Genomic DNA, 16,262 nt, shown 5'->3' on the forward strand with positions numbered 1-16,262 from the left:
AGAGTAGAATAAAAGAGGTAGAAATATTAAGTGAGATAGAAGAAATAAAATGTTCCACTGTACTGCATGGGGACAGAAAGCTGCTTCACCATGTTTAGATTGTTGTTAAGGTCATACCATCATTGGATTTTATTTTATTCTTTTACCTCTTATAATACTTTCATACTCCTCTTCATTTTGCTTGAACATTGTTGTAAACTGCTCTCAGATTTCATGTTTCTTTTAATTTTGTCTCTGTGTTTATGAATGTAAATTGTGCAGCACCCTGAATCTACCTCTGTGTATGCAAGGTGCTTTACTAATAAAATTGCCTTTCTTATATAAAAAATATATATGTGATAAATAAAAGATCAAATCAAATATACTTTATTGTGCCCATGAGTACATTTTTCTTAGAGTGCTACAGCAGCTGCAGAACAGTGCATTGTGCAACAAACAACAACAAACAGTACACAAGGACATATTGTGTAAGACCCAGAAAGAATGCACCTGCCCTAAAAGTTCCCAATATAAGTATCAAAAACAGAACATATAAGTAGGCAAAAACAGAAGATGAATTATTTACTATGTGGTACTGTGTACTATGTTTTGAGTACTTAATATATACTACAACTGATCTTAAACATGATACCCGGATTTTTCGATAGATTTCTGTTTTTATCTCCAATAAAAAATCATATTGATTTTTAATTTTATTTATTTCGATCTATCTCTTCTCCGTTATCTGAAGTACCGTGGTTTGTCCTGCAGGGGTCGTCGCCACCCGGGTCTCCCTGTCTGACTGCCCAACAAAAACAATGTTGGCCAAACACCCCCTCCTCATCGTGTTGGGGGGAAAAATGGCGGACAAGCGCTAAATCCACACCAGAAACAAACACACACGTTGCAAAGCGAGGTAAACAGACACCGGAGCGGCGTCGCCTCTCTGCCCGGGGGGGCTTCAGCGCGGAGCCCGGGTTAGCCCACCGGCTAGCCTCGGTGCGTTGGTACGCTCCCGTCTTGCTAATGTGCATATTTACAATGGGGGTCGGCGGGCTAGCTTAGCCGCCTAGCATGCTAAGCTAGCAGCATCCCGGGCAGTGGGCATGTCTGTGTGTAGCCTAGCATGCTGTCTGAGGTCTGATCGGCTGTTTTTATTCATTTGTCTCGTGTTGTTTACGTCCCCGCTGCTCATGCTAACGTAGCTTTAACCCCTGGGTTACACGCGCATGGCTGCTGTCATGTGTGCGTGCGTGTGTGTGTGTGTAGCCCCAGGAGCTGGAGGGGGGGCTCCCATGTGTCGGCTTTGTGTTTTGAATGGAGCTCAGCGGGTTTAGGGGGGAAATGTGGGGGTTTTGGGGCCACTAGCATGGAGTTTTTTTTTTTTATTGAGACCCCCTGATCTCTGCTAATGCTTCCCCCCCCACCCTACTGTCACCACCTCCTCCACAGACCGAGCAGGAGGAAGGAGAACAGGGAGCGGGTCGCTTTAATTCGGACGCCATCCCTCCCCCCCCACCCCAACCCCAACCCCACACCCCCTCGGCGGAGGAAAAAAGGCGCACTTCTATAGAAAACAGAGGAATCACCCGGAGAGGAAGAAGAGCCGCTGCGAAACGGTGATGAAGGTTTAAGGTAAGACGCGTTGTGATGGTTTACATGAGGAGCGTCATGTGTGAGTGTGTGAGTGTTGTTTTTCTAACTTGTTCTCGCACTTTTTTTTAAAAACACACACTCACAATCTGCTGCACCATCACTTCACAGGCTGCGTTAGTCTAATGCACAACTTTGTACAGCTTCAGTTCTCTATCTTTTAAATCTGTATTTATATTTGGTTACTTGTGTCTTTCAATCAACTTATACTTCAAATATCTGTATTGTCAGTATCTCCATTAGCACAATACTTCTTTACAGTGACAGCTTTGTAGTAATTCTGCTGCCGAGACTTTCATCTCACTACCTCTTGACTCATTTTGACCTTTTGTTATTCTTATGCTCTTGTGTTTGACATACTGGATGTCTAAACTTCCCTCGGGATCATTAAAGTATCTATCTGTCTTTCTTTCTATCTATCTATCTTTCTTTGGTGATGGTTAACAAGTGTGTGTGTCATGTTATTCCTCCCATCGTTGTTTTTCTGTGTGTAGATAAAAGCTTGTGTGTGTTTTATGTCTGTATTTCACATCATCTACATTGAGGGTTAGTGAGCCCTCATGGGACCGGGGCCACGTTGGGACACACACTTTGTTTACGTCACTCTGACCTGTTGACCCGTGTGTTGTGTCTGAGTCTGTGATGTTGGTGAGCCAAACGTCTGGGTGACAGGGGTCATGCAAAACATGTCACCCTCCTCTTAACCCTTCTGTCACCAATTGATGATGAGAAAGAAAACAGATGTAGTCAGCACGTTTATTTCTTAATCAATGACCATACTATATATATCTAGTTTTTTATTGTACCGGGCAAAATAAATGTTTTCATATCAGTCCATATTGGTAATTGTTGCGAAATATCGCACATTATTTTTACCTTTAATTTGAAAAGCTGATTTCTGCTCCTAAATGAAGGTTGTGGTTTTACACTCTGCTTTATGGGCAGATAATAACCAAACACTTTTTTAAAAATGGCAAAATATTTCACAATCAAAGCTAGATTAATGATATATTATCACTGTGCTTCAGCAATATATCGAAAAATACTGTCTTTGACTTTTGTTGTATTGCTATCGATGAAACTTATACTGCGATAATTGATATTGATTTATTGCTGATTAATGCAGACTATTTCAAAAAACGGTTAAATTAAGGTTTAGGCTTTTGCTTGAGACGCAGTTGAATTGTATCGGTTTTACATTAAGAGGTGTTGTTAATACTGTGTTAATATCGATAACTGTCAGCTTGTACAGTCAGTAGAGAAAGTATTTTAATCTTGAAATTAATCTTTAAAGCGTGAAAAAGCCCATTAAATCCATATGAAGTGCTTTGCTGGCATGATCTCGGGCCTCTTTGTTGAATTTGCTCTTGCGTGACGACCCCCTGCCTGTTGTGAGGAAAGAAATCCAGTGATCTACAATAGATAACAGGGGAAGCTCCCTGGTTTCTCTTTAAAGACACATGTACAGTTTACATGTGAGTTTTATCATCAGTTACTTGAGATACACATGAGTCCACTTAACCTATTTATGTAAAGGTTTTTTCTCCTTTCATCCCATGAATTGTTTTAAGATCTTTTTCCGTTTGCTCCAGTTCTATATTTCAAATACGTGATGTTCATACTGTGTGAAATAATTCATACCTTAAAAGTTTGAATGGCTGCTTTATTCCATCAGAAGGAAATATCCCTCATGCTTTATATCATTTTAAAATCATTTCTCTAAAATTGAATCTGATATATTTGGTATCTTTGCAAACTTGGTCACTCCACTGTACGGTTCATGCATCTATAACATATATTTTTTTCTGTATATTTCTTTATAGAGCGGAGGCCACTGTTGCATCGTGAGCTTGGTCAGTATTGTTGGAGCATGAGGAAACCCGTACCACAGAAAGGTAAGAATATATTCTACATCCATAAGCTATAATGATAACAGAGTGATTTTCTCCGACAAACAAGTGTTCAAAGTAGCTTCCGGGAGAAAGTTTGACGTACGATACAAGTATGACTCAGTTTAAATTCACCCATCCAGCTGCCTTTGTTGTTCCTGTGTTGGCAGATTCATACATTTGCTTGTGATAGTCCTGGAATTCCCGACTGTGGCAGGTATTGCGAGGTATTGACTGACGAGAAAATCACCCATAGTTGAGAGCTTATTCTGTCTGTGTTGGCTCCTCCAGCTATAGAGTGGAAAGATGCCAGAAGGATCAAGCATGCCCGGAGTGGACGGCCCTCCCGGGTGCCTTCACAGTACCAAGGTAAATAACCCACAGCAGCCATTGATTGATGAAGTAACTGAGGGCAACACCATGGATTTGATCAGTGTTTTATTTAACATCGAGCCACATTTGCTATAAATATTAATGATAGATTTAAAGCCTGGTGTCTCTTTTTTGTTGTTATTTGTAGTTCAACCAACTATTAATCAAACAAATGTGTGATATGAAGTGTTTCAGCCTGTTATTGTTCTTCTACAGGACATTTCAGCTGGGAGAAATACTTGAAAGAGACCGGCGCTGCTGCTGCACCTGCTTCATGCTTCAAACAGGTGAGCAGACTGACAACGTCCTCACCAGAATGTTCTCCGCTCAACTGTTTGACCTATTTGTACAAATGTTTTCTCCCCCTTGCCATTCAATTTGCTAACCAACAGTTATCTGTCATCGCCGTCTAGAGTCCCACGCCTCCGGTTAACGAGTTCAAGGCCGGGATGAAGCTGGAGGCCCAGGACCCGCGGAACACCACGTCCACCTGCATCGCCACAGTGGTGGGCCTGACGGGCTCGCGGCTGCGGCTGCGTTTGGACGGCTCCGACAACAAGAACGACTTCTGGCGCTTGGTGGACTCCTCAGAGATCCAGCCTATTGGCAGCTGTGAGAAGAGTGGAGGCATGCTGCAGCCACCACTTGGTAAGGACATGTACACAAAATATAGTTTCTCGTACAGTCATGGAAAAATAGCTCTACTGATTTGACTTCTTTTTTTTAAATGATCTTGTCCACTAGATGTCAGTGAGCGACAGCAGAGTTTATGAGTGTGTGATGTTACGGCCTATAAATAACTTCCTCCTGACACAGATTATCAAGCCACCTAGCCAGGATGTCTCTGTACTGAAGAGACAGAAGTGCACTCAGTCTGTAGTCAGACTATTATGGTGTTGATCATCTTTAGGACCGTAAACCTACCATGCTTTTCATTATTAAATTATCTGATGATTATCTTCTTAAATAACTGCTTAGTCTATGAAATGTTAAATATTTTGGTTTCTTTAAAAATGACTGAAACAATTAATCAGCTCGTCACTTATACATTTTCTGCCAGTTGACTTATTGATTAAATCATTGCACTTGTATTAGTTTTTCCATGATTTATCAATGCCAGCAGCATCATCATGGTGATTACACAACCCTTGAATCGAAAGCTTCTTCACTTATGACAACTTCTATCGTCTTGTGCAGGTTTCCGTCTCAACGCTTCCTCCTGGCCCATGTTCCTACTGAAAACACTAAATGGAGCTGAGATGGCACCGTCTCGCATTTTTCACAAGGTACCTCAACACGCACTGAAAAACTAGTTGCTGTCATTTTTCCCAAAGAAGACATGCATGTTTATTTTGTGGTCATCGCGACTCATTTATGGGTCTTAACCAGGAACTTTTGTGGCTTAAAAGAGGAACTTAGAAGATGAACATTGCCTCATAATGTCTGTTAGATGAAGAAAGCATATCACCTATAGCGAATGCTCATATGCTAACTTCCATACCTGACTCCTTTCTCTCTCCGTGTTCCCCAGCAGGAGCCTCCCGCACCGGAGCAAAACTCCTTTCAGATGGGCATGAAGCTGGAGGCGGTGGACCGGAAAAACCCCCACTTTATCTGTCCAGCCACAGTGGGTGCGCTGCGTGGTGTTGAGGTGCTGGTCACCTTTGATGGCTGGCGGGGGGCCTTTGACTACTACTGCCGCTACGACTCACGCGACATCTTCCCTGTTGGCTGGTGCTCACTCACCGGAGACAACCTCCAGCCGCCTGGTACCAAAGGTATGAACCTAAACAGTGGGCGAGAGGTTTTATGAATCAGGGTGTCATTGTGTCTGTTCAATTAAATTACAGTGGCCAGTAGGATGCTTCAGAAGTGTTTTCTTTGCATTATTAATTTTCATATGATCAATGACGTGAACATGATCTGGAGAAACAGTTTGAAAGTGTGTTTCCTCCGTATTTCAATATTCCATCTCTCCTGCTCTATGTCTGGCTTTTCACCACGTCTTGGATTGTGGCCCCTGAGAACAGCTATGAACACTTTTAGTTCCCAACGTGGTTAAACAGCACATCATACAAATTTGTTCTGTTTGAATATAACACGACTCTTAGTTGTATCTTGTAAAACCTGTGGCTTCATTTGCCCATGTGTTGTGCTCTGGGTCTCTGAGGTCTCTGCCTCCACTGTGATACATGGAGGTATTTTTTGTGGTGGTCACAGCCATGAGAAATGGCTGTTTACAAGAAATCAACAACTACTAATGTTATGTGGGTTCACAGAATGGTTTGCTGGGTATGAAAATGATGGGACCACAGTTCCCATACCCCAACCTAACATGTGATTTGTAACTGGTGCTATTGTGTTGTTTTAATTCCTTTTATCTTACTTTTATAGCAACTACATTTTATGTCGTTTTTTAAATGGGATGGTCAGATCTACCTTTAGTCTCAGCATAGTCTGTGGTTCGGCTTTTTTGCGATTAAAAGGCCAAAACAACCGATGACAAGATTATTATTTTCACATACAACAACTAGTCTGACAGAGCTTAAATAAGATGTTACAGTTACAGTTCCTGATCTCTCTCTGTGAGACACATGTGGGATAATTTGACTTGTGTGTTATACTGCGCTCCCCATCACCTTCACTGAAACACCGAATGAGGGAATATCGTTTGAAGAATGTTGTTTGATTGGTGTCACCTTACTAAGATGGTACACGTTAGCTTCTCCTTTCATTTGTCACCCATCTGCACATGACTTTGTCGCAGAAGACACTTAATTACCAGCCAACCTTGATAATTTAATTATCTAATTTTACACTGAAAGATTGAAATAGTTGTCCACGCTTTATTTTCCCACATGTGCAGAATCCAGGAATTTGTTGTGCAGCAAATCCAGTGTTCAACAGGTAGATAAATGTTTTCTGCTTGGGCACACAGCACTTCAGTGATAAACAGAGCAAACATAGAGATGTAGTATTCTCTGTGAGCACGTTGATTCAACTTATTCTGCTGGAATTAACTACAACTTTTGATGGTATTTGTGGGGTTGGTTTGTGCATCATGGTTTGATACGAGCACACGGCAGCCTGAAGGCATCATGTGGAACAGTTGATCAAGACATGAGTTAACTATTTGTGTGTGTTTGTCATGTGTTGAATCTCTTTCCATGTTCTTTTGATTTGTTTGAAGAAAAGAAATCAAGTATAAAGTAATCTACTTTGTCACATGTTGCTGTCAGCAGGCCTGTGGTTTAGTCTGCCTTTGTGCTGTAATCTGACAGAAAACCATACATACGCCACACACTGCTTCTTTGTTTTCACATTCAGCAAAGAATGTGGTTTTCCTGTCAGTGAGTTTTGGTGCAGGACCAACGTCTTGAACCAGAGCTGGGGACCAGAGGAAGCAATTTGTTTAAAAAAGGACACAAAAGGGAGAAGTGGATACAAGGGTTATCAGCCGCAAGGTCAACCCTACTCATCTGTTACAGTCCACAGTGTGTGAGGGAGTGGAAAAAGAAGGAGAGAACCAGGGAGGCAGGACTCGTTCTATGAAGGCCTGGCACTCGCCCAGTTGGCAGAGTCGGGCCATGACGTGGTTGAAATGAGCCTCGGTGCCCCCTCAGCAGGCCTCCCACTGGCACCCTGGCTAACAAGGTCTGATTAAACACCTCAGGAGAGAATGGAGCTGTGAGAGAGGATAGAAACAAAGAGAAAAGACAGACATATTGTAGACCGTGAAAGGTGGAGTGTTTACATTGTCAACAGATGGTGGGAGGAGAGAGAGAGGGAATAGGCAGAAAGGCGGAGCGAACGCAGAGGAAGAGTGGGAGAGGAGGAGAGGGAGAAGAGGAGAGGGTGAATCTGAGGACAGCCGCGCAGGCAAACCACACACTTTAAACTTTTCTTTGAGCGCAGAGAGGTGAGTAAAGATGAATGAAATAACAGGAACGCCGTCTCAGTGATCGGATATAAGCTCTTGAGAGGATATCTCGCAACGCAAAGCTGGCGGCGGCGGCTTTGTGAACTCAGTGAACTTGGTTGCGCTCAGAGGAGAGGGAGGAATACAAGGGTTGGCTTGTTAAGTGTTTGTTTGGCTGTATTTACAAGTGCTGCCTCTGATCAATGAACATGTAACCTCGAGCTCTGCGAACCTTTCAAACATATTATCCAGGATCCGTCCAATCTGTGGAAGATCAATCAGACGTCTCGTTTTTTTTTTCTTTTCCTGAGCTTCATAGTTGCTCCCTGATGAAAAGTAGCAGCAGCCGGCAGTCTAGGCTTTGCATTGATTGCTTTGCCTGTGTAAAAGTGTTTAATAAATACACCCCCACGGGCCTGGACCTGTGTTAATGAATGTTGCCGCTCCTCTCGTCAGTTGTGGGTTGATTCGGGATGAATCGGTGCACTTAAATTCATTGTGTGTGTGTGTGTGTGTGTGTGTGTGCGTGCGTGCGTGCGTGCGTGCGTGTGCTTGCAGGTGTATGTGAATCCAGCTCTCCTGACTTTCCCTTTTCCTGTGCCGTTGTTATTGCATGCACACATTCTTGAATATTTGCCAGCTGCCATGGCTTAAATCAAGCACACAGCTCGTTGGCTTGTTTTTATGTATCAACTGGCGTCTTAATGTTTGTATGTGGTTTATGTGATTTTTCAAACGCTTCCCATCAAAATAAAAGAAAGAGTGTGTGTTGATGGGTTCGACTTTGAGAGATAAATTTTAATTTCTTCTCACAGCTGTCAGCAGCATGCTTCTTTATTGGGGTTTAGTCCTCAAGCTTTTAAGTTTCCTCCTTTTTATTCCAGCCATAAGGGACTTGGGAGCAGGCCAAAAGAGAATCATCTTTGATTGCCTCTGTACCTTCCTCTGAAACAGCTCATTTCTATCCTTCACATCTTGTCTAATATCGTCCCGTCCTTCCTCCGCTTCATCCTCCTTTGTTGGTTGCTATGGATTTCAACCCATTCAATGCCTGTCACAGCACTTGGTTTGTTGGTTTGTGTTTTTGTTGGTTTAGCAAGATTACGTGTTACATTTTGGTGAAGATAGAGCGTTTGGTTGATACTCTCTCAGTTTTCCCAGGGAAGAATTCATGGATCTTGATGAAATAAATCGGACCCATTTAGAGAACTGATCTCTATCAGTGTGTGACATTTGGTGCAGGACTTGTGGCCCTGGTGGAGGAATGTGCTCGACTGAGAGCCATTCTAGTACTTTGTCGGTTTGTCCTTACAAAGAAAAAGTATTGGGATGAACATCAGCAGTGTATTGTGCAATACAGGGGATCATGATTAATTACTTTTTGTGTTTTTTGTACTTAATCCATGAAGAAGCCTCCTATTTTCTTTTATATGAAGAAAAAATAGAACTGTTCCCTGAAACTACTGCTAGGTTCGAATTTAAAAACATTTTATTTTACCTGGTGTAATTTAATGGGGAACGTGGTCCTAAAATTCTTAATTTATTTTTCCCTTTTTGCCACAGCTTTTATAATCATCTCCCTTTTTCTTGTGCCTCTCTCTCTCTTTTCCGTGCAGTAGTGTTGCCTAAGAGTCTTGGGGCGTTAACAGATGGGAGTGTAGAGACTCCAGCCATGCACCCCACCCCAACAGTGGGCAGACCTCCGGGTCAGAGAGGGCGGAAGCCAGGCCGGAGGAAAACCAAGGTCACAGTGCCCTGGGGTCAGAAGGCTTCAGCCTTGGGACCACAGAGCATCCAGCCGAGCAAAGACCTTGAGCCCATCAAGATCCCCAAAAAACGAGGGCCCAAGCCTGGCAATAAGGTAAGAGTGAAGTGGTTTGAAGACCCCATCCGAGACAGATGGTGTGCTTAAATTGTGGGGTCAGCTTACCCAAATTATAAAAAACACATTTTCTCATCTGATGCTGTTGATCATTGGAGTTTGGTTCAGTCATGAGATATCTGATATGTCTGCCTCTTCACACATAGATAAAACATTAGGCTCTGTGGAGGCAATTTCTTTTCACAGTGAGGTTTTTATTATCCAGAGTGACTGGGACGTTGTTTCTGTAAAGGATGGCGGACATGTCAGAGGCGAATATCTGAAAATGATCACAGAATTAGGAGCTGCCCCTCTTGACTCTTGTCTCTTTCGCCCTTTTGTCCGTAGCTGAGCTGGGCAAAGAGAGCTGGCTGGCTGGAAGATGCCATGGCTGGCCCGGGACGGCCGGCGACAGGCCCCGGGCGAACCAGGGGCAGACTGCCGGCCAACTGGACACAGACGATAGCTCTGCAGCAGGCCCAGACTCAGGCACAACCCATCAAGATCCCAAAGAAACGAGGGCCCAAGCCTGGCAGCAAGGTAGCTGTGCAGTGTTTAGAAACACAGACATCACTGGGCCACTGAATATTACATCACAGCAGTAGGCTGCTATTGTGTTTACTTTTTAGACACAGATAATCACCTATTAGCATTTCAAGAGACATGTTGGACTGTTGTCCAGGTGGTTTATGAGCTCAAATATGAAGATTATAGAGTCAGGGTTAGATGCTTTATTCCTCTATGAAATGTCCTTCACATTAATGAACAAGTAATAATACATAAATCTGTGAAATGTCTGAATGTGTGTGTCTGTGTCCAGAGAAAACCACGCGTGGTACCTAATCCAGTCCCCACGTCTCCCACCAGCAGCACCCCAGAGCCCGACACCAGCACTGTGCCTCTGGACAATGCCACCATCCCCAACTCTGCACTACAGGCTCCCACAGGTATATGATTGTCCACAGACTGGGACATGATTATTGATTATTGATGGGTTTTCCTGTCTGGGATGTACGATACATGTTTGAGACTATGACGCATGCTGTCATGCTCACACACACACTGCCACTGGCTTTGTGCTGTTTTGGCAGCAGAACAGAAAGATCACAGAGATTTACGGCAGCTTGATTTCACCTGACACTGGTGGGAAAGTAGAGCAAAATGCAATACCTGTCTGTTGTAGCTGCCAGGGTCTCTGTGAAGTTGAGAAACTGTGAGTGATAAATAATTGGATATTGTAAATCAACACAGTGGTGAATTAATAGATTTTATAAGTCATACAACCTCCTCCCCTTATTGTTCTGTCCTGTAGTTTGTGTCTACCTAAACAAGTACGGCAAAGTGGGACCGCATTTGGACCAGCGGCGGATCCAGCAGCTCCCGGACCATTTTGGGCCAGGCCGAGCGTCCTCAGTGCTTCAGCAGTGTGTCCAGGCTTGTGTGGACTCCGCTCACAACCAGAGCACCGTCTTCTCTTGCCTTAAATCCGGCCAAGGTGGTGAAGTCATTTCTGGTGAGGATCACATGCTCATGTTGTGCTTTCTCGCCCTCGCTCCATCTCCTCTTCTTGCTCCCTGCAGGTATTTCTACATTAGGAGATTTTGAGTCTGGATCTTCAGGATGGACGACGGAGGAATTTAAAATAAATGTATTTTACAAAACTGAAGAGGAAATGAGAGTATAGATAAACAAAGTACAACACTGTGGAATCCAGGGGAGAGAAGCAGAGAGCGTCTGAATCTCCCAGACCGAGTCCTCCCATCAGGCTCCTTCAGAGAAACGCCTGCTCAGAGAGAGTCATCATGTTTATAATTACCACGGCCATCACTTACCATTACATCTCTCTATTCATTTTTTATTGCGGTGACATCTTTGTTTAATTATCTTCCATGAGAGCAGAATGTGTTGTTGTCAAAGAACTAAAAAATCCTTTTATTTATGGTATCCCCAAAAAAAACTCAAAAATGATCTTGTTGAGAGTAAATCCAGATTTTATTGCTACATAAAATCTGAGATCCAGAAAGATTATAAATAAATCCCGCTCTCACAAATCACCTAACATGTCCTTTCATTCATTTCTTTGTCTGTATATGTCAAATGAACAGCCTGTGGTTCTCTCTCTTTGTCCGATGTAGCGTACTTTGACGAGCAGCAGCACACCCTGACCCTGCCCACAGTCAGCAGCGTCACCTACGTCCTCCGCTTCCTGGAAAAGCTTTGCCACAACCTTCACTGCGATGCGCTGTTTGGCAGCCAGCCTGTTGCCAGAGGAGCCCTGCACTACAACAGTCACACGTACACGACAGGTCAGCGCTCACACTGTGTTCGGTGAATACAAATGCCGACAGCCACGTTTAATGTTATTCTCATTATAAAATATGATGGCTGGGGTGTGCCTGTTTTGAAGCACGTTTATGAAAACCAGCAGGTGATCATGCATCATACAGCCTCCAGATTCGGATGCACATTTGAAAAGGATAAATAAATCAGGCTCACATCACACAGTATATATTTCCCTCTTCATGTCATGATGAACGTTTGCAGCAGTGTTTCTGTTTACAACCCTGCACCTCACATTTTTTATCAATCATTAACAATTATAAGGGAAGCAGTTAAAAGGGATGTAATTTTAATAAATGAGTAGTCAGCATAAGCAAACTCTTATTTCTTTTCCCAATCATAATTCAACTGGGTGTCGTCATCCCATATTTCCCCTCTGGTTGTGCAGTTGCTCCATCTGTATTCTATTCTCCTCAAAGGACACAAATATCTTTATTTCTTTTGTAGAGCATGATACTTCATCAGCAGAAGTCTAGATAAGTTAAATCGATTACAGTCTGGTTCCCTTTTCTGTGCCTTCACGGCCTCTTATCTGTAACAGTGTTTGTTGCTTCCTCCATATATGCTGGTTTCAGAGAGGAGAAGTTTTGGTGACAGCCTGACGACGGGCCCGGGCAACAAGAGGTTCCTCCAGAACTACAACAGTCCGTTACCACAGAAACTGGCCAAAATCTCCCGACACTCCACCGATGGTAGGGTGCACCTCAGTCATTTAAAAAAAAAAAAACTCCATGCGTCATCAGTCAAGTCATCAAAGAACGACTTCAGGACCATGTTTGGATTCTCTTAACTACTTTGCTTACCCATAATAACATAATAATACTGTATCATCTGTTTTAATGATTTACTTTGATTCCACTGTGAGAAGAGTAATTCTTAATTTTCTATTTATATGTTAGCTGCTGTACGCTCCTACAATTTACACAGATAGGTCCTTAATTAGGCCGTACCCACTGTGCTGGTTCATTATACATATGAGGCTCCTGGCTGGTACATTTCTAATTTGTAAAATGGCTTTAAAACCTTTTTTTTAAAATGTTTTTTATTAGTGAGTAAATATGAATTAGAAAAACACATAAAACAGAAGCTTTCCCTGACTAAACAGACCCTCGTCGGGGTATAGTGTTTGTTTATATAATCAGAGGCTCTTAACTCTATAGCTGCATCAAATTTAATGCAGGACATTCTACTCTAATTATCAAGTGCTCCGAGTTGTCCAGTAAAGCTTTATATAATCATATGAAATGTGCTGGTGGAACAGAAGCAGCTCTTGGCTCAGGAGCGACTGTTATTAAGTTGTGGGCCAGGAGGTTAATAATTTAATCATCTTTCAATTTCCTTAGATTTTAATTAAGTTAATGGGATATTTGAAGAGATTTATGTTAAAGGGTAATATCCCCTCCACTCTTTACAGAAGGCCAGCAGACTTAAATCACTGCAGCTTTCTGTGAGAGTTTCAGACTGTGAAATATGTCTTGGGATGAAGTCAGTTCTCTGTCAGTATTTTAATCATTCTGTATTTACTGTTTGATTTATTGGCTGCTGTTCTCTGTTGTTCTGTGGAATTGTTTAAGTGTCAGTGTGTGGATTTATCTCACTGAAGCGTTTTCTGCCTGCATTGTTCCCAGGTGAGTCCTTCATGGAGAACAGCGTCGCCACATCCGAGCACTTAAAGAAAAGCCCCCTCTCTCCAAACTCTACGGCTTTGTCACCGGGTCTCAGGTCTCCCACCAAACTGCTGCATCACAATAACTTCACAGGTCGGAAGAGACACTGACACAAGAAACACGGTCACATTTCACTGCTTCTGTGTAAGAACTGTAATGATCCTCAGAGGGAAATCAGACCACAACTGACATACATATGAAAACATGGATGCAGACGTGTTGCGAGTGGTTTTATCTGAATATTTAAGATAACTCTGCTCATGGCATTGTCCTCACAACCAAAGAATCACAAGATTAACATCAGAAATATGATCTACGGAGAATGTTTGCTTGTGTATATTTGATTGGATGATGAGTGCATGTTTTTGATGGATCCTTTTGTAGTGATGATGAAGAGCAACATTCCAATGAATGACGCTGCTGCTTTTTTTTCTCCACTCAATCCTGCAGAATGTCTGAATGACCCTGATAACTTAGAAGTGACATATTGACAGAGTGATGATGCATTTGAGCTTTAGTTGTTGCATAAGTTAAATATTTGCAAAACGGATTAAGTTTGCAGATGCGATAGTTAAGATTACTTTTGATGGGCATAGACAAAGATACTGGTTCTGTTTTATTACATTCGGTGTCTGAACATGTGGATGTGTTCCAGTTTTTCATGTATGTATGTTTGCATGAATGGTCCGTGCAGTTGTAAGCTGCACTCTTCACCCAGGCCCTTACAGCGTGGGCAGATAAGAAAATGTACGTTACGCTTGTTTTGTCAGAAAGGATTAAGCAGATTTTATTAGCACAGGATGTATTGACTTTATTTAACAGGCTAATGATTAGCCCATGCACGAGGATAATAGGACGATCAATGTGTATTGTTTTTCTGATATATTGATATTGCATGCTCAAGTGTGTCCGTGCTTGCTCAGTTTGTGGATCCTAATGTAACACTGGATAGAACCAGATGACATAACCAACGATTATGAATTGGACTTTGTGCTTCCTCGTGTTCAGGCAGTTTACGGGAGAGCCCGAGACCCAGTGGTCAGGACCCCAACCTGTGGACGGTGGAGGACGTCATGAAGTACATCAGAGAAATCGACCCCGTGCTGGCACCACACGCTGACCTTTTTAGAAAACATGTAACTTTTCTTCTGAAACTTAAAATCACCACACAAGAAATATGTTTTTGATTTATAACTTTTGCTCAATTTAATGTCTGTTAACATTTCTTTGATCCCTCCCTCTGCTACAGGAGATTGACGGCAAGGCACTCCTGTTGCTGCGTAGCGACATGATGATGAAATATATGGGCTTGAAGCTCGGCCCCGCCCTCAAACTCACCTTCCACATCGACAAGCTCAAGCGGCAGTGAGGGAGTCGGCGGACCCGCAGCAGCCTTCCAAAGGACTACGCTCCAACCCCACCTCCCCGATCTAGGATCAGTATATTATGCACTACACATTGGACATATACTGACCACTTACATGTAGCAACGTCCATCAGACCACCACATCTGGTATTACACACCCCTGTCCTGACCTAATCCAATGAGGAATGTTTTATTTTGTGTAGCACAATCCAGCCCTAAGGCAGCATGGGATACGTAGGATCACCCACTTGTCCGTCATCTGTTTTGCATTTCAGTATAACTTGAAGAGTCAAAGTGGCCATTTTAACTGTAAAAGGCTTTTTTTCCGGGCCTGCTTTTATTTTGTTACATGTATTCTGTACATAGGTCATATTTTGTATTTCATGAATATATGGATGTATTTTTGCCTCGTCGTGTTGGATATGCTCAAAGAAAGAAAACCCTAAAGGAAGAAAAGAATTAACTTCATTCATCCCAATGGTTGGGAACGCTTCTGATTAATGTCTCAGTTTGAGGCACAACTTTGCAACCACATCAATATTAATTATAGGGAGAAAAAAATGGTTTTATGAAAAGAAACTTTTATTCTTAAAAATACTGCCATGAGGAAATCTGTTTCTTTTGTCTAATTCTGGATGTTGTTTACAATGCCTCGTCTTGTCTTTGTTATTTGTACTTTTTTAATTTTTTATACTATATTATTAGAGTTCCTACGTGGAGAACCCTATCATAATTAACATTGTTCAATAAATATATAATAATTCAACTGTTGGCTTCCTCTGGTGTGTGTGTTCAAAGCCACAACTTGTGGTTACATCCTGTTGACTCGTCTTCTGCTTTTCTCCATTTAATATCCGTGACCTTTTTAAATACAATTAATCTACAAGACCATAAATGTCACATGCAAATTCCATTTTGTTTTATTTTTTAAGTTAAAATCAGCAAGTCGGTTGAATATTGCACATTCTCATCCATTCATGTTTTTATTTTGGAGCCCTAGTGAGTCTTCAATTTACAGAAGTAGACCAACAGAGGGCAGCACAGGCCTGTTCACCTCCTTGCAGAGATGTCTCCTTGCTGTTTCTCCTTGGGACAGTGTCATGTTCTGCCATAGGTGTCCACAGCTCCATCTGTTAAGCCCAGCATGATAATATCTGTGATATTTTTACACCATGTAAAGGTGATTTCTCATGGTTGTTATTCAGGTGTTTCATTG

The 16,262-nt window shown here is 42.4% G+C and overlaps 1 protein-coding gene across 5 annotated transcripts; it reads left to right on the forward strand.

The window, feature by feature from the left end:
- Nucleotides 1-761: 761 nt before the first annotated feature.
- LOC117777135 (polycomb protein SCMH1) lies at nt 762-15,818 on the forward strand. Of its 5 annotated transcripts, none has more exons than XM_034611684.1 (17): nt 762-895; nt 1,432-1,614; nt 3,456-3,527; nt 3,813-3,890; nt 4,110-4,180; nt 4,307-4,541; nt 5,091-5,179; nt 5,425-5,671; nt 9,429-9,673; nt 10,022-10,213; nt 10,494-10,620; nt 10,986-11,186; nt 11,809-11,979; nt 12,589-12,705; nt 13,642-13,773; nt 14,689-14,816; nt 14,930-15,818. In XM_034611684.1, exons 3-17 carry the CDS (start codon nt 3,503-3,505, stop codon nt 15,047-15,049), a joined length of 2,178 nt encoding a protein of 725 aa, XP_034467575.1. In that variant the 5' UTR covers nt 762-895; nt 1,432-1,614; nt 3,456-3,502; the 3' UTR covers nt 15,050-15,818. The 5 variants fall into 5 exon arrangements, with proteins under 5 accessions (XP_034467575.1, XP_034467577.1, XP_034467573.1 ...); XM_034611686.1 differs by having other exon boundaries at nt 791-986; nt 9,432-9,673; XM_034611682.1 differs by having other exon boundaries at nt 792-986.
- Nucleotides 15,819-16,262: the final 444 nt, after the last annotated feature.

Source organism: Hippoglossus hippoglossus, chromosome 16 (genome assembly GCF_009819705.1).
Source record: "Hippoglossus hippoglossus isolate fHipHip1 chromosome 16, fHipHip1.pri, whole genome shotgun sequence".
Lineage (NCBI taxonomy): Eukaryota > Metazoa > Chordata > Actinopteri > Pleuronectiformes > Pleuronectidae > Hippoglossus > Hippoglossus hippoglossus.

Coding starts and splice junctions, on each gene's coding strand:
- LOC117777135 (XM_034611684.1), top strand. CDS start 3,503: ATGAGGAAACCCGTACCACAGAAAG. Junction 4,542..5,090: donor CATGCTGCAGCCACCACTTG/GTAAGGACATGT, acceptor CGTCTTGTGCAG/GTTTCCGTCTCAACGCTTCC. Junction 11,980..12,588: donor CAGTCACACGTACACGACAG/GTCAGCGCTCAC, acceptor TGCTGGTTTCAG/AGAGGAGAAGTTTTGGTGAC.